The sequence below is a fragment of the Takifugu rubripes genome, chromosome 8 (genome assembly GCF_901000725.2).
Source record: "Takifugu rubripes chromosome 8, fTakRub1.2, whole genome shotgun sequence".
Lineage (NCBI taxonomy): Eukaryota > Metazoa > Chordata > Actinopteri > Tetraodontiformes > Tetraodontidae > Takifugu > Takifugu rubripes.
The window spans coordinates 1,531,783-1,556,319 of NC_042292.1; the positions used below are offsets into that span (position 1 = coordinate 1,531,783).

At 40.4% G+C, this 24,537-nt stretch overlaps 1 protein-coding gene across 2 annotated transcripts; it reads left to right on the forward strand.

The window, feature by feature from the left end:
* The first annotated feature begins 1,595 nt into the window (after positions 1 to 1,595).
* prkx (protein kinase X-linked) lies at positions 1,596 to 23,574 on the forward strand. Of its 2 annotated transcripts, XM_011606033.2 has the most exons (9): positions 1,596 to 1,709; positions 2,178 to 2,309; positions 8,203 to 8,371; positions 10,742 to 11,005; positions 14,220 to 14,339; positions 17,544 to 17,639; positions 19,101 to 19,158; positions 21,259 to 21,336; positions 21,421 to 23,574. In XM_011606033.2, exons 2-9 carry the CDS (start codon positions 2,189 to 2,191, stop codon positions 21,544 to 21,546), a joined length of 1,032 nt encoding a protein of 343 aa, XP_011604335.1. In that variant the 5' UTR covers positions 1,596 to 1,709; positions 2,178 to 2,188; the 3' UTR covers positions 21,547 to 23,574. The 2 variants fall into 2 exon arrangements, with proteins under 2 accessions (XP_011604335.1, XP_003966449.2); XM_003966400.3 differs by having other exon boundaries at positions 1,606 to 2,309.
* Positions 23,575 to 24,537: the final 963 nt, after the last annotated feature.

The window sequence follows — 24,537 nt, forward strand, 5'->3', positions numbered from 1 at the left end:
GAATGGTCCCAATTATGTAGTGAAAACAATTTGAAATAATGGTTTTGAGTCTTTTAAGTTTCTGCTCCATTTTGGACATACGTTCCACTGCATTTGTGGATGCAAGGAATGTTTTTTAGCCCAGTATAGCATGGAAGTATGACCTATACTTACCTGGGGAGCTATACATGACATAAGAGTTACATGTAACATCTTTGTACAACCTCTTCCAATCTTCAACGTATTATAATTTGTCATCATTTGTACATATATCCTTATTGTAAATGTTTTGTTCATTGACTCTTGTATATACCAACACATTTGCTGTTATGAGCATTATTTTTTGCATTCTGGGGTGTTACACGAGCCTCCTTGTCAATGTTACTTGTTTGGGGTCAGGCTCTGGATTTTTTTGTCTAGAAAAAATTGTGTTTGTAAAAGATGCTGCATAAATGAAGTTGAACTGAATCGAATCTACACTTACCTGTCTGTGTTATAAAAATGTGAAAAAAATTGAAGGTTCACAATGAGGGAGACATTAAGTAACATGATAATATATAAAATAAGTATTCATTGGTGAAGAGATGAGTTGCAGAGGACTAGATTTTTAAAAAATGTGGTGGTGCATTACTGAAAAGATCAGCAAATCAGGTCAAAAGCAAACAGAGCTGCAAACACATAGATTAAGAAATATTTGCACACATGCCAATTAATGACAGTGTATTTGACCTCTGCATTTAACCTTTCCTTTACACCCCAGTAGTCAATCAGTCAATCTTTATTTACATAGTGTCTGTTACAATCAAAATTGTCTCAAGGAGATTTACAGAATCCCAGGGCCTGACCCCCAACAAGCAACAGTGGCAAGGAAGAACTCCCCTTTAACAGGAAGAAACCTTGAGCAGGACCAGACTCATGTAGGGGGACCCTCCTGCCGATGGGGGGCTGGATAGAAAGAGAGGAGAAGGGGGAGGACAGGTAGAGAGAATAGGCAGAGATCATGCAAATACATTAATTATATTAATTATAGTAAACTGCAGGTAGAGTTGAGTGGGTCAGCGGGGTCAGAGGTCAGTAGGTCAGGTACAGCTATAAAGGTGGCGACACCTTGATGGATAGAGAGAGAGGGGAGAGGAGAGGAGCGGAGGGGAGAGGAGAGGAGAGGAGAACATTTTTTTTAGATAGATTTATGTTAAAATTCAAAATGTCAGAAAAAAATCAGAAAATAACAATTCCAATTGATTTGATTCTGACAGTTGTAACCAATAACTGGGACAGCGTATTGCATCCATACTTATTACGCGTGTTATCAGGTTAAGATAACCAGTAGTTGTAGTTTATCCTTAAAATCTATTTTTAATATAAACACGAGTTTTTCGATCGCCGCACCCATTCTCGATTCCTCACACTTTATTGGGTAAATCCCCTCTATAGCTCCAATTTCATTGGCTCCATAGCGTCAACACGCAGCGTGTTTGTCTTTTCCAGGTGTATCAAGTTACACGTAGTCAGGTCAAGATTTACCGGAAGCTGAAAGATGAACCTGGAAAGGAAATCGTCTCATGAAACCAAACCATCTTATTTACCATTATTGTGAAAAGCCGCGACCGGATATTGTGTGGGCAGTGACGCCGCGTGACGTCTTCCTGGTTGATGTGGACAGGGAAGAGCTGTTGGGTGAGGTCTAGGGTTGTTGCCAAATAAATAAAGATGGAAACTGGAAATCTTTGGTGAGAATTGCCGTAGGATTTATCGGGATTGTTACGCACCCGAAAGCTAATAATTCCAATTTAGGAGTGGAATTATACAAAGTTTCTTCAATGTTTCTTGAACCGTTAGCTCACTATAGAGTGCTAGCTGCTAACTAGTCGGTAGTGCTACGTGCCAGTGCAGTGCACCTGTCACCGGCTTTCTTTGTCTTTCTTACTTCTGTAGCTTTTGTGCTTATTGTATATTTAAACCAGTTGAGGTGAGAATAAACGTGAGTAACGTATTGTCTGCATTAGTCTAATGTAAAAGTATCTGAAACCGAACTGCGCTACGAAAGCCGGACAAAGAAGATGGACTGACGTGAACTCACAATGGCCAGAAATGAGACCTGATATAAACTCTTCAAGCGTCCCACTGGATAGTTGCAAACTAATATAACAAACCTGTCCTGAAAATAATCTTATTTATGGCTTCCTCGAAAACAAAAGTTGGATTCAACATGGAGACAAACCCCGTGAAAGAGAATAAAAGCAGCGCCGGTAGTTCGGCTGGAGAGAGCTCACCACCGCCAAACGTCCGGATCTACTGTCTCGATGACCTGGACACCATCGCTACAGTCGGTGAGTCCCTAACGAGACCGATCTGGCAAGTTAGACACATGCTTTCACATTCAATATATCCATTTGCTTTACTTTAGCCACTTCTTCAAGTCTCTGGCAAATAATTGCAGCGAATTACATTGAATCTGTGACGCAAACTACTCAATCCGATCATGAGTATTAGCATTATAGTTCTGTCTTTCTTCTTGGTTCTTTTAGTAACAGGGGTGATTATTATTTCTTATCCCTCTGCAACTTTGTTTTATTTGTATGTAATCACAGAAGAATTGTACATGTAAACATTTAGCATCTGGTTGGCTGTTGAAAAAGACCATCAGATAAGTATCTAAACCAACTTATAAAGTAGGGCATCATGGCAAATAAAAGCATTTGGCATGAGTTGATATTGAGATAAGTGGGATCATTCTGTTCTACTTGGAAATGACTCAAATGTCCTGCAGCAGAAACAAAAACATCTGTACTCATGTCAAGATATGCTGTTTATCTCTTTATCTCTGTCCCCTTGGGAACTTGTACTTAAATCCTTACGAAAAGACATGTTGAACATCATATTATCCTCTAATATGGTTAGTGGGACACAACCTGATCAGCCTATTCCAACATTGTCTTATGTTAAAGTCATTAATAGGATCAGCTACCACATACTGCAATTCTTTATTATCAGCCTCATTCAGGGCCACATATGGGGGGTTGTTTAATATTTTCCTTCAGTAATTTATATTTATTATTGATGTTTATGATCAGTATATCAGCTGTCACACCCACACACAGTGTGGCAACGTCTTTATATGACCATATACTTCTAGGAAGAAGTGAAGATAAAGTGACTGCTGTGAAATCTTTGATATTACACCCATGATCTGTTTGATGAGGAGCCCTTAAGATTCTTAAGTCTTACATCTGTGTCTTCCATTTTGTTTACCACTGTTTACTGACATTTGATTAATGTTTGCTCCATCCAACGTATTGATCATGCCAATGTCACAGGGTTGTTGGGAGAGGGGTCATTTTGGTCTCGCACGTTGCACACAGTACTATTTGGTCCATCTTGGAATGGACTTCTTCAAACAGAAATGTTAAATATGAGTTATCTTGTATAAAGCTAACTCTCAGAAAGTCTGCAGCATCATTTTTATGATAAGAGGACTTGAAATAAGAATCTCTAGGTGAAGGAAAATTTAAAGAGCTGTTAAAAATTGTAGTCGGAGAGGATGTAGATGGATTTTAAACAATAACCGGGGACAGACAGGTTAGCTTTACATGTCAGCCTTAAAGTCGGACCCTTCTGTATAATCCTAATTTAAAATTTGGGATACATTTACTACTTCACGAGCTGATCAGTCCGCTACAGCGCTGTGGTGCTGAGTTGCTACCACAAATGTTGCAGCTGGACCATAAAAGGCCAGATGGTGCTGTAAATAATATGAAAACTTTACTTAGTGAAGTGCCTGTATCATCTAATAAACCTTTTTATCCATCATTAGAGTTTTATTTTGCCGGCAGATGCGACATAAATTGTGACATTCTAGATGACGTTTTTGTGCAGTGCATCTCCATGAATGATATCAGCCCCATAAGATGCATTAGGTTGCATGCAGGCAGCAAGGCGGCAAAGATGGAGAGCTTATGGGCCATCAGAGACATGTGCAGCAGGGAACAACATTCATACTGCGCTACTGGGGAAAAGCTTCCAGCTTATGAGCTCTGCATAAAAATCCAATTTCCTGAGACATTTTGTTGATGAGAGGATTTGCTCCCTAAAACAAATCAAGTAAAGCTCTTTATCGGCCTGCTGCTGTTTAATTGTCATTGACATCGTGAGGAAACTCTTGCTCAATTAGAATTATCCGGCCTGGTCACTTGAGTCTATATGAGCTGGGCAGGATCACAATTCCCATCAGAGCAAATGACTTCAACACAGTCCGATTCCCAACATCATACTTTGGGATTTGTTGGAGTGAAGTGGTTTTGTTGCCCCTAGAACTTGCTCTCTGCAGTGCAACCTGAGCATTATGACATGTACAGTGCATTTATTTCCCTAAGTACCAGGCTACAGCAGGTGGAGAGAGGGGTGACCCAGTTTCAGGAAACATCAGCCGCAGTTGCTGAACTGAGCTGGTCATTTCCAGCTTTGGTCCCCTTGTCGCTGCTTGGTTGCTGATAATGACTCGGGCAGAACATACCAAAGTGACAGCCTTTTGATTTATGACATCAGCAGGTTTGTAAAAAAAGAAGTAGTGTGTGCTCCGTCCTTCCTCGGGTGTGTGTTCAGTGCTCACATAATGCAACTTCATGCAGCCAAGGCGGCTGATTAGCAGCAAGGTGTAATATTATGGCCAAACATTGTGCAGAAAATCAGCACACAGGCTTTGGATTATTCATTCTTTGTCCCAAATTGTTAGTTTTTGACTTCTCACGTGGTTGGATTTACGGCACTTACATGATATTTGTTGTTTTCATCACTGGATGATACTTAATCTATTTGTATAGACGTTTGACTAACTGGCACATCAGTAAATTCAGGTATTTCTGATTGGTAATGAGATGTGTAGAGTTAAAATGATCTCCTCTCACATTGACTTGAATATTGTAATGAATAAATGAGCCAAAAAGTGAACAAAGCACTAAAGGTTTTGTGGTTTCTGCTCCCCAGCACCTCCTACTATTGCACTGGGTTTTAATAGAGTGAAGGTTTTAATTATGATTACCTGTTAATGTTAAAGACTTGACTGAGATTGTGTGGAACCCGATGGGTTCACCACATCAGCGGATTTACACCCGCGTCTATCTGGTGTTGAACGGTTTTGGCAGTGTTTAATCGAAATGACGTGTTGCAGTACATAGCCGAGCAGGTGTGACTTCTTTCTTAAACACATGAAATATTTGTGCACACCAGCCAAATGTGTGTTAATGTTGTATCGGCCTGTTGATCCAGTTCTATTCTGGATGTTGTGGGTGGAAATGATTGGGTGTTTTGGTGTGTCCAAGAACTCCAGGTGATCCTTTGGAAGAAGCACGCTGCAGAAATGTCCGTGATTTTTTTACCGCTGCTGTCCTGAATCTAAAATCAGAGGTGTGTCTTACGGTTGATTTCAGTTTGAAAGAAACAAATATTGTCCATTAAAATGATCAGAGGTGATTTCTAGCCAGAATAGTTAGTTTCTAAATGGAAAGGAACAATTGTGAAGATGCTTTAGGTTAAAAGTTCTGCAGCATGAGCTTATTTTGACATTACAAGTAAGAATATAAGGGGAAAAAGATGGGTCCAAAGATAGAAAATTAGTTAGAAATTGAGTTTGAATGATTATTATCGATCCAGAATTTTTATAAAAATATGGCAAGACTTTTAAGGACTGGAGTATTAAGTTAATTATTTTAATTAACTCATACTACCGTTCTCATACTACCAATTTCATTCCTATAATGTGGCACTTACACTAATTTCTCGAATATGGCAAATCAAATTAGGATGTATGATCCTAAAAGTTTCATAGACAGTAACATTTATTTAGTGAATTTCATGCTAGTGACACATTTGACTATTAACCATGAAATAACCAAATATCTTATAAACGGCATTTTCTGTTTCTGAAACAAATATAATGTTCACATTTATGTATGGATGGCTTCAAATCTGGCAGATAGCGTTAGGAGTTTGGGGTTTTTTTTGCTTGAAAGATGTGTGTTCACCTGCAAAAAGCAACTCAGCAAGATGACCCGTGCTTCACTCCCTTAATGTGTTGTGCAGTTGTTGTTTATTTAGACAAATTTGACAGTGTTTAGGTAAACGTGTACTGTAGTTTCAAGTATTAGTATGGCATTTCTCTACTGCAGTTTGTTCTCATCTCATACAGCAATATACTGCCTTGTAAACCTTTATTGGTTTGATAAATTAACCCTTTTTTACTACTGATCTTTTTCACATTTATGGTTCCGGTGAAATGGCTCTAACCTTTACTGGATTTATGGCGGTACGTAGTGCTATATGTGTGTATACATATTGATTTATATTCATATGCATGTGTGTATGTGTGTAATAGGTGGCTGCAGTGGTTTATAGTGGCTATTATTGTCTATAGTCATCGATTGTCTACCGCTACGCTCAGGGCAGAAAGAAAAACATCCTAAAAGCTCCTCATGTGTATGAAGGAACCATCAGCATCAAGCACAGGACAGTGTGAGGTCAGAGAGACTGAAGGCATCTGGCCTCAGAACAACTGTAAACTTAAGCAGATGTCCAATAACTGCTACTTAAACCCCTATGGCAATATGCGGTCGCCCAAAATCCACGAAAAACATCATAAAAAATGTACTTATTTAAGTCTCAGCTGTGACTGGAAAATATACCAAGTGTTGGTAAACCATTACATTTCACATTAGTTTTAAACTGCCTTTAAATATTTAAGTGCGGGTCCCATTAGATGACTTCTACTGAGACAACACTTTTTAGAATCCCCTGTGATCTGCTACGGTGAGGTAATGAAGGAGTTTATGCTTTTGTCCCCGTGGGTCTCAAAATTGGAAAAAATAATCTCATATTATTGCTACATGTATCCACGCTGCTCCTGGTTTAATAAACCTGGATGCACTTGAAAACACATAGCATTTCTTTCACGTGCAAAGGGACCAGAGGAGGTTAGCAGAAAAGTATAGAACGGCCGACTGTGCAGAACTGTCCAATAAAAGGATTTCAGAAGCTATAAACAGGATTATTGGCCCAAAAAATGTGACAGTGCAGAATAAATGATACCAAGAGCAGAAACATTTTAGAGCACTTTTTATTTCCAGGCAACGAACTTTAGGAGAATAAAGTTGTGGCTTCTATCCATGTACTGTGTATAATTATACCATTGTAATGCACATTATATACAATCACACATTAATTTAACCCTCAAATAAGTTCAAAATGCTCTGCAAGCCTCTACAGACTAGTTGATTGACAGGTTTTTACAAGTTTTTTTTTGCTAATGAAATGGTGTAGCTTTGTCTGCGAGTAAAGAGACCAGAAACCTTTTTGTGATATTATAATTTTATAATGTCTTCTAACCATTGACCTCAGATAGAAATGATTATTGATATAGTGGTGCATCGAGCAGTGCTGCTTTATTTGACTGATATTAGGGGAACTAGAGGAAGAGAAACTGCATCAGCACCTGAGGCGTTCAGAAAGTGTCATCACATACAGTATGTCCAATTATTGTCTAGAAGGAATCCAGGTCTCATCAGTTTCAGGTCAGACAGTCATTCTGAAGGACCGAGGGTTTTCTTCATGCTGAATACAGGTCAAGTTAGGAGAGATCAAGAATCTTGTAAAGGTGAAGTTGTGCATATATGTCCCTGCTGCTGGGTTGATATCTTTCTGCAGCCCTGTCCAGCTCTTCATATATCACCAGATAGGAGTAGTGAGAAGATGACAGAAACTAATTCTCAGTTGTTTGTGCGTCCCAATGCAGCAGATTCAGACCATATTTCTAGATTTTATGTTTTATTTGCTTTCAGGAGACTACCACGGTTCTTATTAAGAAGCTCTGAAAATAAAAATGTGTAGTATAAATTGAATAGGAAAAGCTCAAACATCTTATCATAAGTTGAGTAGGCATTATTTCCTAGCTTATATCTTGTGATTTCCATTTCCAAACGTTTGTTTAATTTGAATTAGTAGCCAGTTGAATATATTTAAAATTGACAACACATAAATGTTAAGATAAACTAAATGCGTGTTAATCTGCCAATAAAGTTTTTCTCTCTACAAATTCAGTTGTTTTAATTTTGGAAGGGTATAAGGGAAAGATTCTCATCTGAATGCAAGAATTAATGTTTAATTCCAGTCACTTGCTCATCATTTGCTATAAAATCATTCCACCCTTGCTCACCTCTGTCTCACCCACTTTAGGAACTGGAACTTTTGGCCGAGTCTTTCTAGTTAAGGACAAGAAGACACGCACTTTCTACGCCCTAAAACAGATGAAAATCCCTGACGTCATCCGGCTGAAACAGGAGCAACACGTCCACAATGAGAAGGAGGTGCTGACGGAGGTTACACACCCCTTCATTATCCGACTGTGAGTCCCGCCCCCCATTTTCTACCCACAGTGAATGGAGAGCAGGGAAAAAGGGTCCAGGGATATGATTTTGTTCAGTTTTTGTCACACTGTTCATTATGACACTTGGATTTTGTTTCACCATGCACATGTTTACTGCATTAGCCTGTAAGACAGGTTTTGATCTGGCTGAGATGGTGGATGTGGTTGAGGAAACATGCTGGATCTTGTCGATGTATTTCAGCATCACTAAACGCCAGCAGAAGCTCTAAGATGTCTTTACTTGGAGAGATCTGTTCGCGCTCGTGTCAACTTGTTGTCAATTCAACAAGGTTTGCAGGGAATAAATGAAAAATAATACATCAAACTGTGATGCATTCAGTGAGTACATGCACTGAAAGGTCTTTAATTTTAGAGAAAGGTGACTGATTAGGGCAACATTAAAAGTGAATGCTTTGTGGCAAGTAAGCTCTAATCAATGCACCGTAGAAAATCCTTGAAAATGCATTTCACATTTCTGAAGACACAGCCATTGAATATACACTAATAAAATTAAATTACCGTATTTTCACGACCATAAGGCGCACTGTATTAAAAGGTGCAGTCTCAGTTACCGGTGCTATTTCTGTATTTGAAACATACATAAGGCGCACCGTATTATTAGGCACATGCTAAAACATACAGTAAAAAATGACAATGGAAGTAAAACAGTGAGTTTCGACACATTTATTCAACAAAATATTCATTCTTCCGCCACAAAACCATTAAAGTTTTAATCTTCTGTATCTAAATTAAACAGCTGCGCTATTTCAATGTCCAACATCCCGAATTCCTCTTCTTAATCATCTGAATCAGACTCACCGACCGGTTCCGGTTCAGCGTTGATTTTGTGAAAGCTCTTCCAATACATGAAGACGGTATCATAGCCCATGCGTCTACAATCCACCCGCATATGGTGGCATAACTTGCCTGCCGCTGCCTCATAGTCTTTGTGAAGGAGTGTTCGCCTTCCGTCATCCAGCGCTCTGTCCGTTTCCGTGGCAGCCGAGAACCGCGGTGAACGACGACTTCTCGTGCCCCGTTGTGCGTATCGCCACCGTGCTGGTCCCGTTTTCTCCACTTTGTGGGTCAAAGGGATGTCAAAAGTCAGAGGGATCTCATCCATGTTGGTGATGGGGCTGGGCGCGGTTATCTTGTCGTGGCAGTAGGTGCGGAAGATGGCCACCCTCTCCTGGTTAGGGTTAGGGAAGATGGCCGCCCTCTCCTGGTTAGGGTTAGGGTTAGGGAAGATGGCCGCCCTCTCCTGGTTAGGGTTAGGGTTAGGAAGATGGCCACCCTCTCCTGGTTAGGGTTAGGGTTAGGGAAGATGGCCACCCTCTCCTGGTTAGGGTTAGGAAAATGGCCACCCTCTCCTGGTTAGGGTTAGGGTTAGGGAAGATGGCCGCCCTCTCCTGGTTAGGGCTAGGGTTAGGAAGATGGCCACCCTCTCCTAGTTAGGGTTAGGGTTAGAAAGAGCGTATGGAGAGATGCCGCCTCCTCATAAAGTGAAAACACTAAGATTGCTCAATTGCCATTTTCAGCCGCATGTTCGATGGCCTGCAGTTTAAAGTAAGCCTCATTCATACGCGTCTCGCTTGACCGGTGCCATTTTAGGGGATCCTTACGCAGAGGTGTGCCGCTAATCGATGGGCGGAGCGTTTACCGTCATGCACCCACCAAAGGCGCACAGCAGATTTTGGAACTCAGTCCACACACAAGGCGCTCCATATTATAAGGCGCACCGTCGATTTTTGAGAAAATCTCAGTGTTTTAGGTGCACCTTATAGTCGTGAAAATACGGTAAATGAAAGTATTAACCTTATTAGTAATTACTCAGTGACAAATCCATATCTATGAAATATATCATTAAATAGATATGGATTAACGCTAACTGGGAGCACATCCTGGATGTCGAGTACATGGTTGTGTACAGAATGGTATGCTAAAAAACTATGACTGTTGTCCAAGGTTTGAGAAAAGAGGAAAGGCTTTAAATAGAACTTTGGAAATAAAGTCACAGTGTAGGAGCAAGTCAATAATCATCTCTGTGGCCAGCAGCCAACACTTATGGAAAATGGAGGAGCCTTCTCCATCTTCATCAGTGACAGCGCTCTCGTTTTTATCCCTGTGAAAAGCTCCCAACTGATATAGCTGTCACACCCTGCTCTAAACCACACTGGGGGACAAAAACGTCTGCGACTGACGCTGCCATCGATTTAATCTTATTTCCTCAACTCGACAGACACCACAGTCCTGCCACACTTTTGCTCTAAAGAGGACACATTGGTTTGTGCGGTGACATTCCTAAAATACTTGACTGATTAAATCCCGTTTTGTGCTGTCATTTCTCAGGTTCTGGACCCACCACGATGAGCGCTTTCTGTACATGCTGATGGACTTTGTTCCAGGCGGGGAGCTCTTCAGCTACTTGCGTAGCCGTGGGCGCTTCAGCAATGCCACGGGCCTCTTCTATACCTCTGAGATCGTGTGCGCAATAGAGTACCTCCACTCCAAAGAAATCGTTTACCGCGATCTGAAGCCAGAGAACATCCTGTTAGACAGCGAAGGACACATCCGCTTGACCGATTTCGGCTTTGCTAAGAAGCTGTCTGACAGGTATGATTGATCGCTGAAATCAGTGTTGATCAGCGCTGATCTCAAACACAAAGGATTTCACCGTGTTGTGGTGAAAGGCTTCATTATTATTAAGAAACTTCAAGAATTTTAACTACACTTGTCTAAAGTTTACTATTTTTACAGTATTTATAGACTGGATTATGGTTGTTGCATTAAATCTACTGTCTGATTTGAATTATGGTAATGCAGGAAACAGGTTTCATAGGCCCGGTGTGGCTCTGCAGTAATGCTAATGAGTTGCTGTTTACCAAGAACATTAAAGACGATGATTGATTGGCTGTATGGGGTCAGAAAGGTCAGATCATTCTTAACAAGCATGGCTGAAAACAGATGGACAGTTTGATTTTAATAGACCTGAGATATACATGTTCTAAATTTTAAGGAGAAGGTATAAGAGATCATTTTGTACTTCATTAGCAGGTGGTAACTTGTTTGTTTATAGAGAATGGTAAGCATATTCTGCTCTACATTTTCCCTGAAAAAAAAACTGCATAACTATGTGGTTACACAGTTGGCAGAAAGACTGTAATGGCAGCATTCTGTTTTAACTAATGAGGCTGGACCTCATTAGCTTGCTGTCATACCATTTATGTCATTTAGTAAAATGAGAATTTATTTAGTCGTGAGACTAATGTGTGAATAACCAGCATGTTATATTCAGATATTCTGCTTTGTAAAAGCTGATATGTCTGGTCAAAAGGAACTGTTTCTTTTTTTATATAAAGGGAGACTTTTATATGCATCAGTGCTCTTTTCTTGATATTCAGTATTTCCTGCTGTGTGTGGGTAGTTACATTAGAGGATTTTGTGCTCTCAGTTCCCGGTGCGATGCTGGATTGATTGCCAATGGGAAGGGAATACTGTCAACGCACTACTACTTATTAAAGCCTGTACTCAAGCTTACCGAATCATTCATCGGTAGGCTGCGAATTTATTGGAGGTTCCTGTTTAGAGTTAACAGTAGAAAATTAAAATCTTTGAAAGGCTGTGATTTTGCAAAGAATGTGCCCGAGTTAGCGGCAGAAAGAGTTAAGTGATGGCTAATTGCAATAGCAATTGTATTATGCACAATATTTCCTTTTGTATTTGTATTCTAAAAACCTCGTTGCTGAGGTGTCTCGCATATAAAGAGGTTTTTGGACTGATTAGTATGTGTTTCAAATGAGTTTGTCCCATCGCCTCACAGCAAGCTATTCAGACATGATTAGTGAAGTAGACGTGTGGGTGCACAGAAAATACAAGTCTAAGAATAGAAAAATGAAGGTGAATCCATCCATCCCATATCTCGTTTGTGTTCTTCAGAAAATGGTTTTATATGTGGAAAATGAGCAAAACTCCTTGTGGTCCCATTGAAGGCCAGACTTCCCCAATTGATTTCTTTTAGTCTGCATCAGATATACAGTGGAGATGGCCTCGCCGTGACCTCCATAAAGGTAAAACTGCGCCATAGGGTAAAAGTGATGACTGTGAGTCACACTTACTGCAGCATTTTTTACCCTTGTGGCTGTGTAACCCCACTGCCATGTAAAGGTAATGGAGTAAGATTATGTTTTTCACCGGACTGAGAGCCAGACAGATGGGGAGGAGATACCTCTCTGATGTACAGCTGAGTCACTTATATCAACGTTGCGAAGCAGAATTGCCTGGGATAGGATGATGACTGCCTCATTGCCAGACCGCTCTTGCACTTTTTTCCTGGTCAGACCATGATGGAGCGTCGTCACAGCTCTGGCGTCCTGCTGCTGCAACAGTGCCCCCCGCTGGCCAAGCGACTCATAAACATACTTATGATGACACTGCGACACAAAGAGCAACATGTGTCCTCTTTTGCACGGGCCAAAACCCGTCCACTATACCCATATTAATAGCCTTCTCACTCTCCACCCAGGCTGAAATAATTTCCATATAAATGACTGTTTCTATGGCAACTGCCCAAAAGAGGTCATTACCTAGGCAGTAATAGTGACAATGGCAATCTGGCACTGGGCTGAGTGCTCTTCATCAGAGGACTTCATGGCTGACGCAGAGATCACTGTGCATGGTTTTCAACCTCTACTCCAGCAGCCAGAAGGATGCATGTTTTCTACTGTTGACTAGCTTTCGTGCTCTCAGAGGTCCATGCATTGTTTAACAGCCCTTGGTCAAAAGATCAATTGCTGCTGCATCCACACACCCCAGATATCTTTGAAGTACACACAAGCATAACCATTCACCTTTTCAGGCACCATAGTCTTGTTTTACATCCACTGTGTAAAGATGTAAACAACAGATGGCAGGGCTTTGCTTATTATATGGAAAACTGTTGCAGGATACCCGCTTTAATACTAAATTGATACCGGACCAACAGGCTTTGGATGTTTTCTTTGGAATGTGTTTAAACTGTAAGATTTTATTACCTTAATGTCTTATTACCTGGCCACTTTTTATTGATCTCATCTTGGTTGGCTCCTAGTATAATGAGTGTTAATCAAATACTCAGACAGATGGCCACTAACAAAACCACCTTCATATTCACTAAATATTTAATGGCAAGGGTACATTTCATTAAATAGCTCTTTGTGTCTGAAGTACTGTCCTGGACACAACAGCTGATATTTGATTTAGAACAGGGTTTTTAATTTGGAGAGAGAGTGATGTGACCCCCTCCAATCCAAGGGAAGAACAGAAAGCCTTCGTGCGTAGTGACAGCTCTGGTGTCTTTGGGCCTGATTAACTAAGATGTCTGATAAGGAGTGCTCAATTGTGTGCTCATGGTAAAAGTTTGCATGCTTGGTTTTCATGAGTTTCGTGGGAGATCTGCAATAAATTGCGATGGAGCGATTTGCACCTGGCCTTCCAAACGACTATATTTAGACGGAATAACAACCACCACCATCCTCACTGCACACCGTTAGTAGATCAGCTTGCACATTTCATTGTGAGTGATGTCAAGATTGCACACGGATTAGTACATGCAAACCTTTGGTACATCGGGCCCTTACAATGTTTAACCTCCTTTCACTTAACTAACTTGCCTTATTGCTAAGACAGCTGTTTGCTCAAAGTCAAAAATAATACCCCCCCCCCCCCCCCCCCCCCATTCTCTTTGTTCACGACTAAAAGACTGTATATGAAGAATGTGTTCCCACCTGCTAAGATTAACCAGATTCTTCAGGTTGTGCTTTTCTTACTCTGGTCTTGTGTGTCTGACTAGAACCTGGACTTTGTGTGGAACACCTGAGTACTTGGCACCTGAAGTCATCCAGAGCAAAGGCCATGGTCGAGCAGTGGACTGGTGGGCTCTGGGCATCCTCATCTTTGAAATGCTTGCTGGGTAAGAGTCCATAAATCTCCTTGCGTTTCTACTAAACCGAACACAAGAGGGTGCTCTCTTCCATTAGAGTAATAGAGGTAGAGTTGCAGCTTCAAGAAGCTTAAAGGCTTTCCATATTTGTCATGCCTTTATGAGTTATAGCAATGTCTACAGAATGTTCTAACCTTAGGTATAGAAAAAAATGTGTTTGTAAAGCATGACCGTGAATGTCATAGCAACTGTATCATATGAGCACCTTCACACAGCTGATCATTGTGTGTGTGTGTGTGACAGAGATGAAGGTCACAGCATTAAAAATAGGAGCCTGTATATGAGACAAAGGTATTACTCAGGTCATCAAACTGCTTTTATTGTCACAGTCAGGAAATATTCTTCATTGTGTGATTATAGGATTCGTAAAAGCCAGAAAAACACTTTGTAATTGGGTATACTTACTGAATGGGAGCAGTGCTACTAATCCCATTTAAACTATGGTTTACTCTACACTCTCAGTCAGCTTTTGTGATTTGTTGTATATCTCTGCCATTGGGTTATATTCTGATACCTGGAGCCCTTAAATTCTCTGTAAACCCGAGAAAATTGATTTGGTTAAATGCAACTGTTCAAAGGTTAATTTAATTTATCCGACCTGTATGATCCAGACACTCTGGTCTGTCCCCTTGTCAGAAAACAAAGTGACTTTGTTATCTGTTATCTCTCAGTGGTCTGTGTTCAGATTTGCAGATCCTGCAAGATATTGAATGTATCATTATATCTGGGGAGCTACGTTGGTCCTTAAAATGTCTAAAAAACCATCTGTAATATTCAGAATCATTATTGAACGGTTTATGATATTCAGTGAGGGACGTGATTTACATGCTAATGACTCTAACTATCAGTTGTTTCAAAGCTGGAGAGCTTTGTGTTTTGCTTCATTCACCTCGGTCTTTTCATTTACACAGAAACCTGAAGGATTTTAAGAATGAGGCATTTGTGCACCTCTACACAGCTATAGAAGTAGTAGGAGTAGGAGTAGGAGTAGTAGTAGTAGTAGTAGGATTAAGATACCAGCAGAAATGTCCAGAGAGAGAAGAAATATCCATAGAGAAGGGGCTAGAATGTTACCACGAGAAATGACTTTGTCTCACACCAGAATGAAGCCGTTCATCCGAAGTTGTGATCCATAGAGCTGCATCTGAGAACCCAGAGGTGACAGATCCTGTACTGGAATGAAACACAAGTTGAAAAAACATTTACTGGCGGGTCAAGGTCCCCAAGCTACAGAGGCAAGAGTGCAGATGCAAAAACTGGTCTTTCTTTCATAATCCTGTCTTCAGGGCCAGATTTCATCTGAATGGAAACCAATCATCTAGTGTGTGTTTGCAGTTGTACATGTGCTTGTGAGTATGAAGGCAGACTCCAATCACACCAAAATCCAGCCTGCATTTACCTTTACCTGACGGTGTTTTGTCACCTCCTGGCCTGAGAGGATGGCTTCTGGTCAGTTTTATATTAATTATTCTAAAGAGCTTCAAAAAGGTCCTTAATGCGAGGGCAAAACTCACTTTGAAATTCTCATTAATGCACATCTATTCCCAGACTGTATTTTCTGCATTAATGGCATAAAAATGGATTTGACCCCTTTTTCCATCCAGAACATCTTGTTTTCCTCCATCCAGTTTTTGCCAATGTAGTTGAGTGACACACTTTCCTGGATTATCTATCACTTAGGGTGCCTGCTTCCACAATAAATTGCCCCAAAAACAGAAGCAATAATTTAAAATTATGAGTATTATTCCTGTGTACAGGTAATATTTTATTTTCTGCAGTTATCCAGCTAAGCTTTTTTTTCCAATAGAATTTTTATTTCAAATTAATTTCATATTTTACATCAGTACCATTTATCATTAAAAGCTGATGAATAATTAGAGATGTAAAGTCTCCCTAGAAGACAAAAGTTCTAGTTTGTTTAAAATACTTATTTGAGCTGTAATCTTAACTTCTGAGGTACTGGCATGCAAAACACAGCAAAACTCTGAATTAAGAGTGATGATAAGAAGAAATAACCAATTATGCTGTATACGTAGTAAATAAATAAATAAATAAAAAACATACAGAAAATAATAGGGCACAAGCATCCCAGAGTTACCAAAACTCCATGCTAATGCACAGGTATTTTATTGGATTAACAAAAGAACCAGTGTAATTTTTGTGTTGTTTTTAGAAACATTTCCATAAAGCCTGTAGGGAAAGTCAGATTTTTCTGTTTTTTATGCTAAAATATCTTAAATTTTGTATTTAAAGGAATCATTTGAGGCAAAAATCTGTAGGGGCCAAAGCTGAGAAGCTAAGGGTTCTCAATTCCAGCCCTGGTTAGGAAAAAACATGGGAAGTGTTCAGGTAGTAGTGGAGGTGCCAGGACACCCTCACAGCACCACCAAGGTCCCTTTGAGCATGGCACCGAACCCTCAAATGCTCACATAGAACCCTGCAATGAAGTAGCGTCTCATTCAAGGGTGTACCCTGGGATGGCATCCAGCACCCTCCCTGTGACTCTGAAAGGAATAAAGTGGTCCAGCAGAAAGGAAAAAAAGACATTTGTACTTGTAAAGGAACCATACGAGACTGGCACAAAACCTTTTTAGCACTAGCACTCATATGTAGCTAGAGATTAAGCCAGACAGAATCTTTTTCTACTGACCATCATTTTGAAAAATGAAAACAACAAAACGTATGAGTGGGATGTGCTCTCAGATGCCCCCGCTCCCACAGTCCTCTCACTCTGGATAGCCTCATTGGAAATTGGCACGACAAACTGGTGCAATGAACTGCCAGTCTCCTCTGCGGGTTGTGTTTAGAGGCTACTCTCATTATGTAATTTGTGGGTAATAACTTGTCCACACCAGAGCCGAGGGGAGAACAGGAGAGCTAGGAAAGCATTTAGCACAAGTCCTGTGGGTGGTAGAAATGCTAACACAACAACAACGGCTGCTCTGTCTCCAGCAGAAAGTGATCGTATTTCATCTTCCTCTTCCTCCAGAGCCATCTTGTCTTTATATGTCAACCTGCTGCTTTTAGTTTAAAAAAGAAAAAGCATCTAGAAAAATGTGTCGAAGATCTTAGCTGTCCTTTCTGCTGGTTTGCAGAATCCAAAACTGCCTTAGCTCACTCCAACCATGTGCCGCAGCATAAGCCTGCTGCAATTGACGTTTTCTTTCTCCACAGGTACCCACCCTTCTTTGATGACAATCCGTTCGGCATCTATCAGAAAATCCTCGCTGGAAAGCTAGAATTCCCTCGCCATCTGGATTTCTATGTCAAGTAAGCTCCTGACACCAGGCTAGAGGCTTAATTAGACCCAGCATCCTTCTGTGTTTGTGTCACACATTCATTTTTAATATCTCTAATTGTCATGCATAATTCACTCATCAATGGCAACCGCACTGTTTATCCCTCTTCCATTGAGCACACTTCACACTGCTGTGCAGCGGCTTTATTTTTCTGTTTACAGCATTGCTGAAGAAAAGACAAAAATGTACATTTCAGTCGATATCTATCATCTTCCTGTTTCTCTGTCAGGCTCTGTCCATCCGTTTATCCAGCCTTTCAAGATTAAACATGAACACCTCATTCTCTGTCGCTGGACTTACTAACGCTAGCAACATTTCATGCTCAATTAAGCACAATACATCAAACAATTGGTTGGGCTACATTAGTCCTTGTGGGGAGCTCAAAGTGTCGTGGCATCCCTTTAAGTTGAGGACAATGAGCTCCCTGGAGCAAAAGAGAGCCCTGAGGTTGACCTACACTTGCTAATGATCCACGCAGCTGATTTGGCATGGTTCTCTGACCGTTTAAGCTGCCCATTAGAGCAGCTGAAGAGTGCAGGAATGTGCCAGATTACAGGCTCCGCGCAATCTGGGCGTGGGGCCGGGTGCATAGACTTGCTCTTTACTGACACTGTACTTCTGGAATGAATGGACACACACACACACACACACACACACACTGCCTGCTCTGATAATTCAGTACCCTGCGGCTAAACACCTTTGAACCGTCCATCTCACAGCCTGCAGACAGAAGAACTTTGTAAATGTCCTCGTGTCTCCAGGCTGTTTTGGATGTTACGGCTTACACATTACCTCAAAGTATGCATGGTGCAGCCTCACATTACCTAAATCTCCTACTCGGAAAAACTTGGAAAGGTGTCTCTCCTGAGAGTGACTGTAAAACTTTGCATTTACCCGCATATCAGATGAATGGGATCGTAATTAAAAATGGTTATGGCTATATGTTGCTTTAGCTCTTTAAAATGTATTATTATAATGTGAAAAATGTGATCTAGTGCAGCCTCAACACCTCTGAGTCATATCCTCCTTGCAAAGCAGCGGAGATTAGAATATTTCTCCCGTGTATCATTTCAGAGACCTTAACTTCAGCATTAAAGGCGGAGATATCGCTGACTTGACAACATTTAGCAGCTGTATTCCTGAGCCCATCAGCAGCTTTTCACATGTGCAATTCAATACTCTGAGACTATCCGCAGCTCTTGCCTTTCACCAGGACCTTTGGAAAGCCTTTCCCTTATAGGATAGCGCAAATGTGTTTGTTGCCTGAAATGAGAGGTTGTCAAGGAGACACAGCTCGGTCTACCTGCAGTAATGATTCGGTTGTCATTTTTGCCTGGTTCTGGATGACGTTTGCACTTTTTTTCCCCTCTCCTGTTTAGAAACATGCTGTAATGCTGTGGATTTACTGACTGTTTCCGTTTCTCTCCCCCAGAGACCTCATCAAAAAATTCCTGGTCATTGACCGGGCCAGGCGTCTTGGCAACATGAAGGTGAGTTGATTTCCTGTCTGACCCAGATGGCAGCTTCCCATATTTCATCCCTTTCGTTGGTAGTCGGTTATCAGAGGGGCTGAAGGTCCACATGGTTCCAATCAGTCGTCTGCTGAAATTTATGGAGGGCTTGTTTGGACTTTTTCCACAATCGGCAGGATGGACGATTGCATGCGGGCGCGTTTATTTGGTTCATGTCTGACTAAAGCTCTAAATATTGTAGGACCTAGTTGGATGCAGCACAAGGACTTTTCTCAGCAACACAAAATTGTGTTTATGGCGTCAATAGTTGTCTCAACTCTTGAAAGAACAGTTTTCACTTTGAAATAGTTTTTTTTTTTTTTAAATCAATTCTGTTGATGAGAATTTACTGAAATACCCTCTTGTAGTTTTACTCAAAGTTAAGGGGGTTCACTGTCCTTCAGCTTGATTTTTTGATCCGTCAAATAATACAATCATTTGAATCTTCCCTTTTAGTGAAACCATCAATGCAGCAGCCAGATATTCTGCCCTTAGCTGTGCAAATGAGAATTTGATCAATATTAAAGGCTCCAGAGAACCACAACAAGAACAAATCTGAACTTTAACCTTGAAGATGGGCTCAGCAGAATTCCACCGATACCTGTCTCATAAGTCATCCAGATCACGAGGTCAAAGTTTCTCATTTCTGGTCCAAGAACTTAATCAGAGGAGCCCTGGAAGGTTCATCACACTTACAGGAATACATCCGCTTTCTGGGAAAACAGCCTCTGGACTGATGAATAACGAGTACGTCATGAGTGAGCATCACAGAGGTGTTTTTAGATGTTTGACAGGATTAAAACAGAAACTTGAGAGGCAACATAACGAACGTTTCCATCATTCCCTCCAAAGTGAGCGACGCTGATCGCAGTTCAGGTCGGAGATTTGGAGGCTTTTAGTTAAAAGAGCAATAAAAGAAGCAGCCGTCTGCTCTCAATAAAACAAATGCTCTCTAAGTCCGCTGATTAACTTCACATAATCTCACACAAGATAATATTGATCTGCTCGCTGCCAATATTCCAGGCACATCACACTGATCTTACCCCAGCCTGGGTGTTCTTTTACTCACTTTAACTGTGAGTGAAGTCCAGTAATATTCACATCATAAGTGTTGTTGAATATCTCAGATAATCTTTTCAAACAGGCAGAAGCTGAAAGGTGCTGTTTTGAGGTCTCGCTGCCTGTGTCGATATCTGGTTGATGCCACTGCAACAGGAAGTTGCCAAACCACTTCATCTCCTACCTTCTGGCCTGTTTACATGACCGTAAAAACCCAGTGACTGGGAGTAATGGGATAGTTGGAATGATCAGTTGTAACGGTTCTTTTGTGCACATAGGGATGTTATACTTAAGCGTTTTATTTTTAAATCATGGAGTCTTGTTATTGAACATGGTGAGAGCATTAGCTAAGCTAAGCATTAGCTGTACTAATGCAGGAGTTAAACGTTTATGCAAAATAGGCTTTGTGTCTTCTTTAGTCCTCTTTTTCTGAGAGGGCTCCCATATTTAGGATTAACAGCAGTCTTAAGGTGATTCAGGAGGTTTCTGAGAAACACTCAGTGAGGAGGGGACAGAAAATGAGATCTTAGTGGGGAGGTGAGGTTGACCCTGTTTATGGGTATGATAGTCTTCTAAAAGCTGCGATTAGTTACAAAACCAAATGCTCCTAGTAATGAGTGGACAGTAAAAATAACCAATGATAGAACTTTAAACTTTATTAGGACATGTATGATCATGAAAATATTAATGATGTCATTAATGGTGGTGATGAAACTCAGCAAAAAATTGTTTTACAGCTTTAAATGGTTTGAATGCATCTCATTAACAATCTCATTATTGATTTTCCTATTATGTTTACTCACTATGCTGGTAATCTTTCTACTTAATCTTTTTGATATTACCGGTGCACACACTGTTAAACACTGTCCTCTCTGTACAAAGCACTTTATTTTAGCAGAACAACCAAAGAAAAAGAAACCCAGTGAGTTGACTATGAAACTTCAGTCAACTGTAACATCGCTGGGTCCGTTTTCAGATTCAGCTTCTATTTTTTTTTAAATTGCTGCACTTCACTTTCAGAACGGAGCGGATGATGTGAAGAAGCATCGGTGGTTCAAGACGATCGACTGGGATGCAGTTCCACTTAGAAAACTGAAGGTGAGCGCTACGTTCTTTTTGGAATCTAGTTCCAAAAATCCAGGGAAATTGACATAGAACTGCTTTGTTCTGGTGTTTCTGCAGCCTCCCATAATTCCTAAAGTCTCCCATGAGGGCGACACCTCCAACTTTGATGTTTACCCGGAGGAAGACTGGAAGAAGGCCCCTCCTGTGTCTCACAAGGACCTGGAGATCTTTGAGAACTTCTGATTTTACACTTTACTGACATGCTGAGAGTTGGTTATTGTAAAGATCCTGATCCAGCTTTGAAAAATGGCAATTTTTTTTCTTAATTTATCAACCCGGGGGAGTCTCAGATTATGTCGTAACGAGCTCCCTAAATATCAATACTGTGACACGATAGATGATACATCTTATATGGTACATGATGTATCATATCGCAGAATCCTTTGCTTTTTATATTTTTATTTATGACTTCAGTCAGCCCTGTTCAAAGTTTTTAATCAGTTTTTTTCCTGAGCCTTCATATGCAAAAAAAAGACTGTTACTTTCTAAGTATATATAAGACGATATCGAGGTTCTTTTTGTATTCTGTTGATTTTCTATCTCTTTTTTAAAAGTCATGTTTAATGTGGCTCCTGTGCAGTTTAGGCTCTTGACTCTGTATGTTGCCGTGAATTAGACACTTTAAAAAGCACTGGTGAAAAAGGTGCCTTACATCACAGTTTGAGCGGTACAATTTAGCACCCGATCACCTTTTTATTCTCCTTCTGCTTGGCTAAGAAACGCTCCAAAAACCAGATCAGGACATCCCACCTTGCCCAGGTGGAGGTGCGGCCTGTTGGTGCTCTAAACGCGATTGTATAGTTGTGCCGCTATCGAGACTTCGCCACTTCAGTTGTCATTTTCACTTGTATCGTCGTCTTCACGTGTCTTACGTCAAAGTGGTCAGTATTTAATTTGTCAAGCAACAAGTTTACAGTCGATATTCATGAGCCAAGCTCATGAAACATCCACTATCTTCAGTAATATCTCTATTCTGCAGCTTTCTGTTATTATTTAAAATTGTTTTCACGCGTTTGCATTTTTCTGTGTTTGTGGTTTTGGAAATATCCCCTACACCACTGATGTTGCTCCTTCATGACATGACCACTATTGCTTTTACACTAGGATGAGTTTTATCCATTAGTTATTTTAAAGGAGGAAAATGTCCAATTTTGAGCTTCTTCCTCTCCCCAAATTCTGGCATTATATAAACCAAAACTAATTTATAATAAAGATAATCCTTTTTAAATAAGAGTTAGCTCAGTAGCCCTTATTTAAGTTAACTTTTAGCTTCAAATCCGACACTATTGCATCTCTCTTCCCTTTAATGCATTAGTTTTAGTTAAGGTTTGGTGCAGACCTGATGGTTGTGACAGGAAAATGGAATATCTACATTCAATATATGTAGTAGTTTTGCATTATTATTCCACGCATTCTTGTGAAGGAATATTTCCATACAAGCGAAGAGATGTTTTGTACAAGGCTGCTGATGTTTTAGCAATGCTCGGACCCAGTCCACAGTCAGTGTTTGCATGAAACACGGAGATACTTGAAGCTCAGAAACACAGTTCATTGTGGGCAGTGCGAGTAAATATTATATATCTGACAGCATGTTAGCTAGATGGCTAAATTAAACCAATGTTTTTTTTGTAATGGCTCCAACATGAATTGATGCGTAGCCTGAGCTTGGCGCCATGGACCATATTCAGATTTCATGTTGTAATGCTTTGAAAAATGATCAGGTGTTAAAATTGTCTAGCTTTGTTTTTTTTATTTATTTATGTATTTTTTTAATGTGATCACTGACTACTCTTACCTGATAACCACTATCGGGAGCCACCACATGTTCATGTCAGATGTTTTCTGAAGATGACCCATAAGAATTAAGCTTAAGATGTGATACGACGTGTCTCTGGAGTCTTCTTCAGTTGATTTAATAATCAGTGAATATCTAAGAATTTGCTCCATACTCCATATTTTAAAGTCTAATACTGATTACAATGTGCACAATGTGAATATGGTCTATAGTGTTGAACGGAAGGTTCCTACCTGACATGCCTGTGTTCTCCAGTTGTCACCTTCAGCATCCATGAAAAGCACCAACAGCTCCCCCCGTTTTCCCTCAGAGTGTTTCATATCGACTGGTTTCACTGTTTTGAAATGACACTGAGTTTAGTGTGAATCTGTGTGTTGTTGCCCGACTGTACAGGAGTAAACTCTTGAAACACCGAAGCAGGTTCCTGTGTCTTCTCTCAGTCAAAGAACATTTGTAGAGCCAGGAGTGCATTTTGCTGCTTTATATCGCATTGCTCATTTTTATTTTTTCACTTTCTAATGAAATTAGAAGCTAATTACGGTGGTGTGTGATGGATATACTGTGTCTCACGCTATTCTGTCCAACAACAGTATAGATTTCATGAGAGACAACCACAAGGCTCTGGCCAGCGCATGCTCGTCCCTAGTGCACCTGTAATGTGCCAGCATGAGCGATAATGCAGAAAAAAAAGAGCATAGGGTATCAGGGAGAAGGAGGGGTGTACGTGTGGGGGGGTTGGGTAATTAGCAAAATTACTTTTGCTCATATATCTTAAAAGGAGATCATGTTTACAAGATAGCATTTTAGTGGTTACACCAGCTTCTAATATTTGGGGGAAATTTGTAATTTCCTCATCCTAAAAACTAAAATCTGATTATGGAGATATTGAAAAACTGCCATTTGCTGGATTTTGTAGTTTTTTTCAGCTTTGCAAACCTTTGCCTTTAACTTAATAAGCAGAAACCTTCCTGTTATTACTTGTACCCAGAGTTACAGCACATTTTTGTGCCTGATAAACATCCGGAACAGTTAGAAATGGAAGATACGCCTCCATCTCTTCTCCTGTACATCCTGCCGCTTGCACTGCTGTTGAGGATCATCACCAGCCTGCCGTTGTTAAAAATACAGATTTCATATGAATAAAAATGGAAATGTGACATTTTGGAAATGAGATGTCAGGTTTTTGTTAGAGAATACTTAACTCCTCCCAGCTCAGCACTGGGTCTAGATCCTCCCTGTTTGCCCAGTCATGGAGCTTGTTTCTTTCCTTTGATTTGACAGTGAATCTGAATAAAAGCAGGCAAATATAGATTGATTGGAATGTGTTCCACTAAAGTGAGAGACTGGTGCACTAATTCACAAGTTCTCATTTTCAGTTT

What these genes read in the sequence shown, in the direction of transcription:
- prkx (XM_003966400.3), top strand. Translation starts at nt 2,156, where the DNA reads ATGGCTTCCTCGAAAACAAAAGTTGGATTCAACATGGAGACAAACCCC. An exon ending in GCTAAGAAGCTGTCTGACAG is followed by an intron (nt 11,006 to 14,219) that starts GTATGATTGATC and finishes GTGTCTGACTAG; the next exon opens with AACCTGGACTTTGTGTGGAA. An exon ending in ATCTTTGAAATGCTTGCTGG is followed by an intron (nt 14,340 to 17,543) that starts GTAAGAGTCCAT and finishes CTTTCTCCACAG; the next exon opens with GTACCCACCCTTCTTTGATG.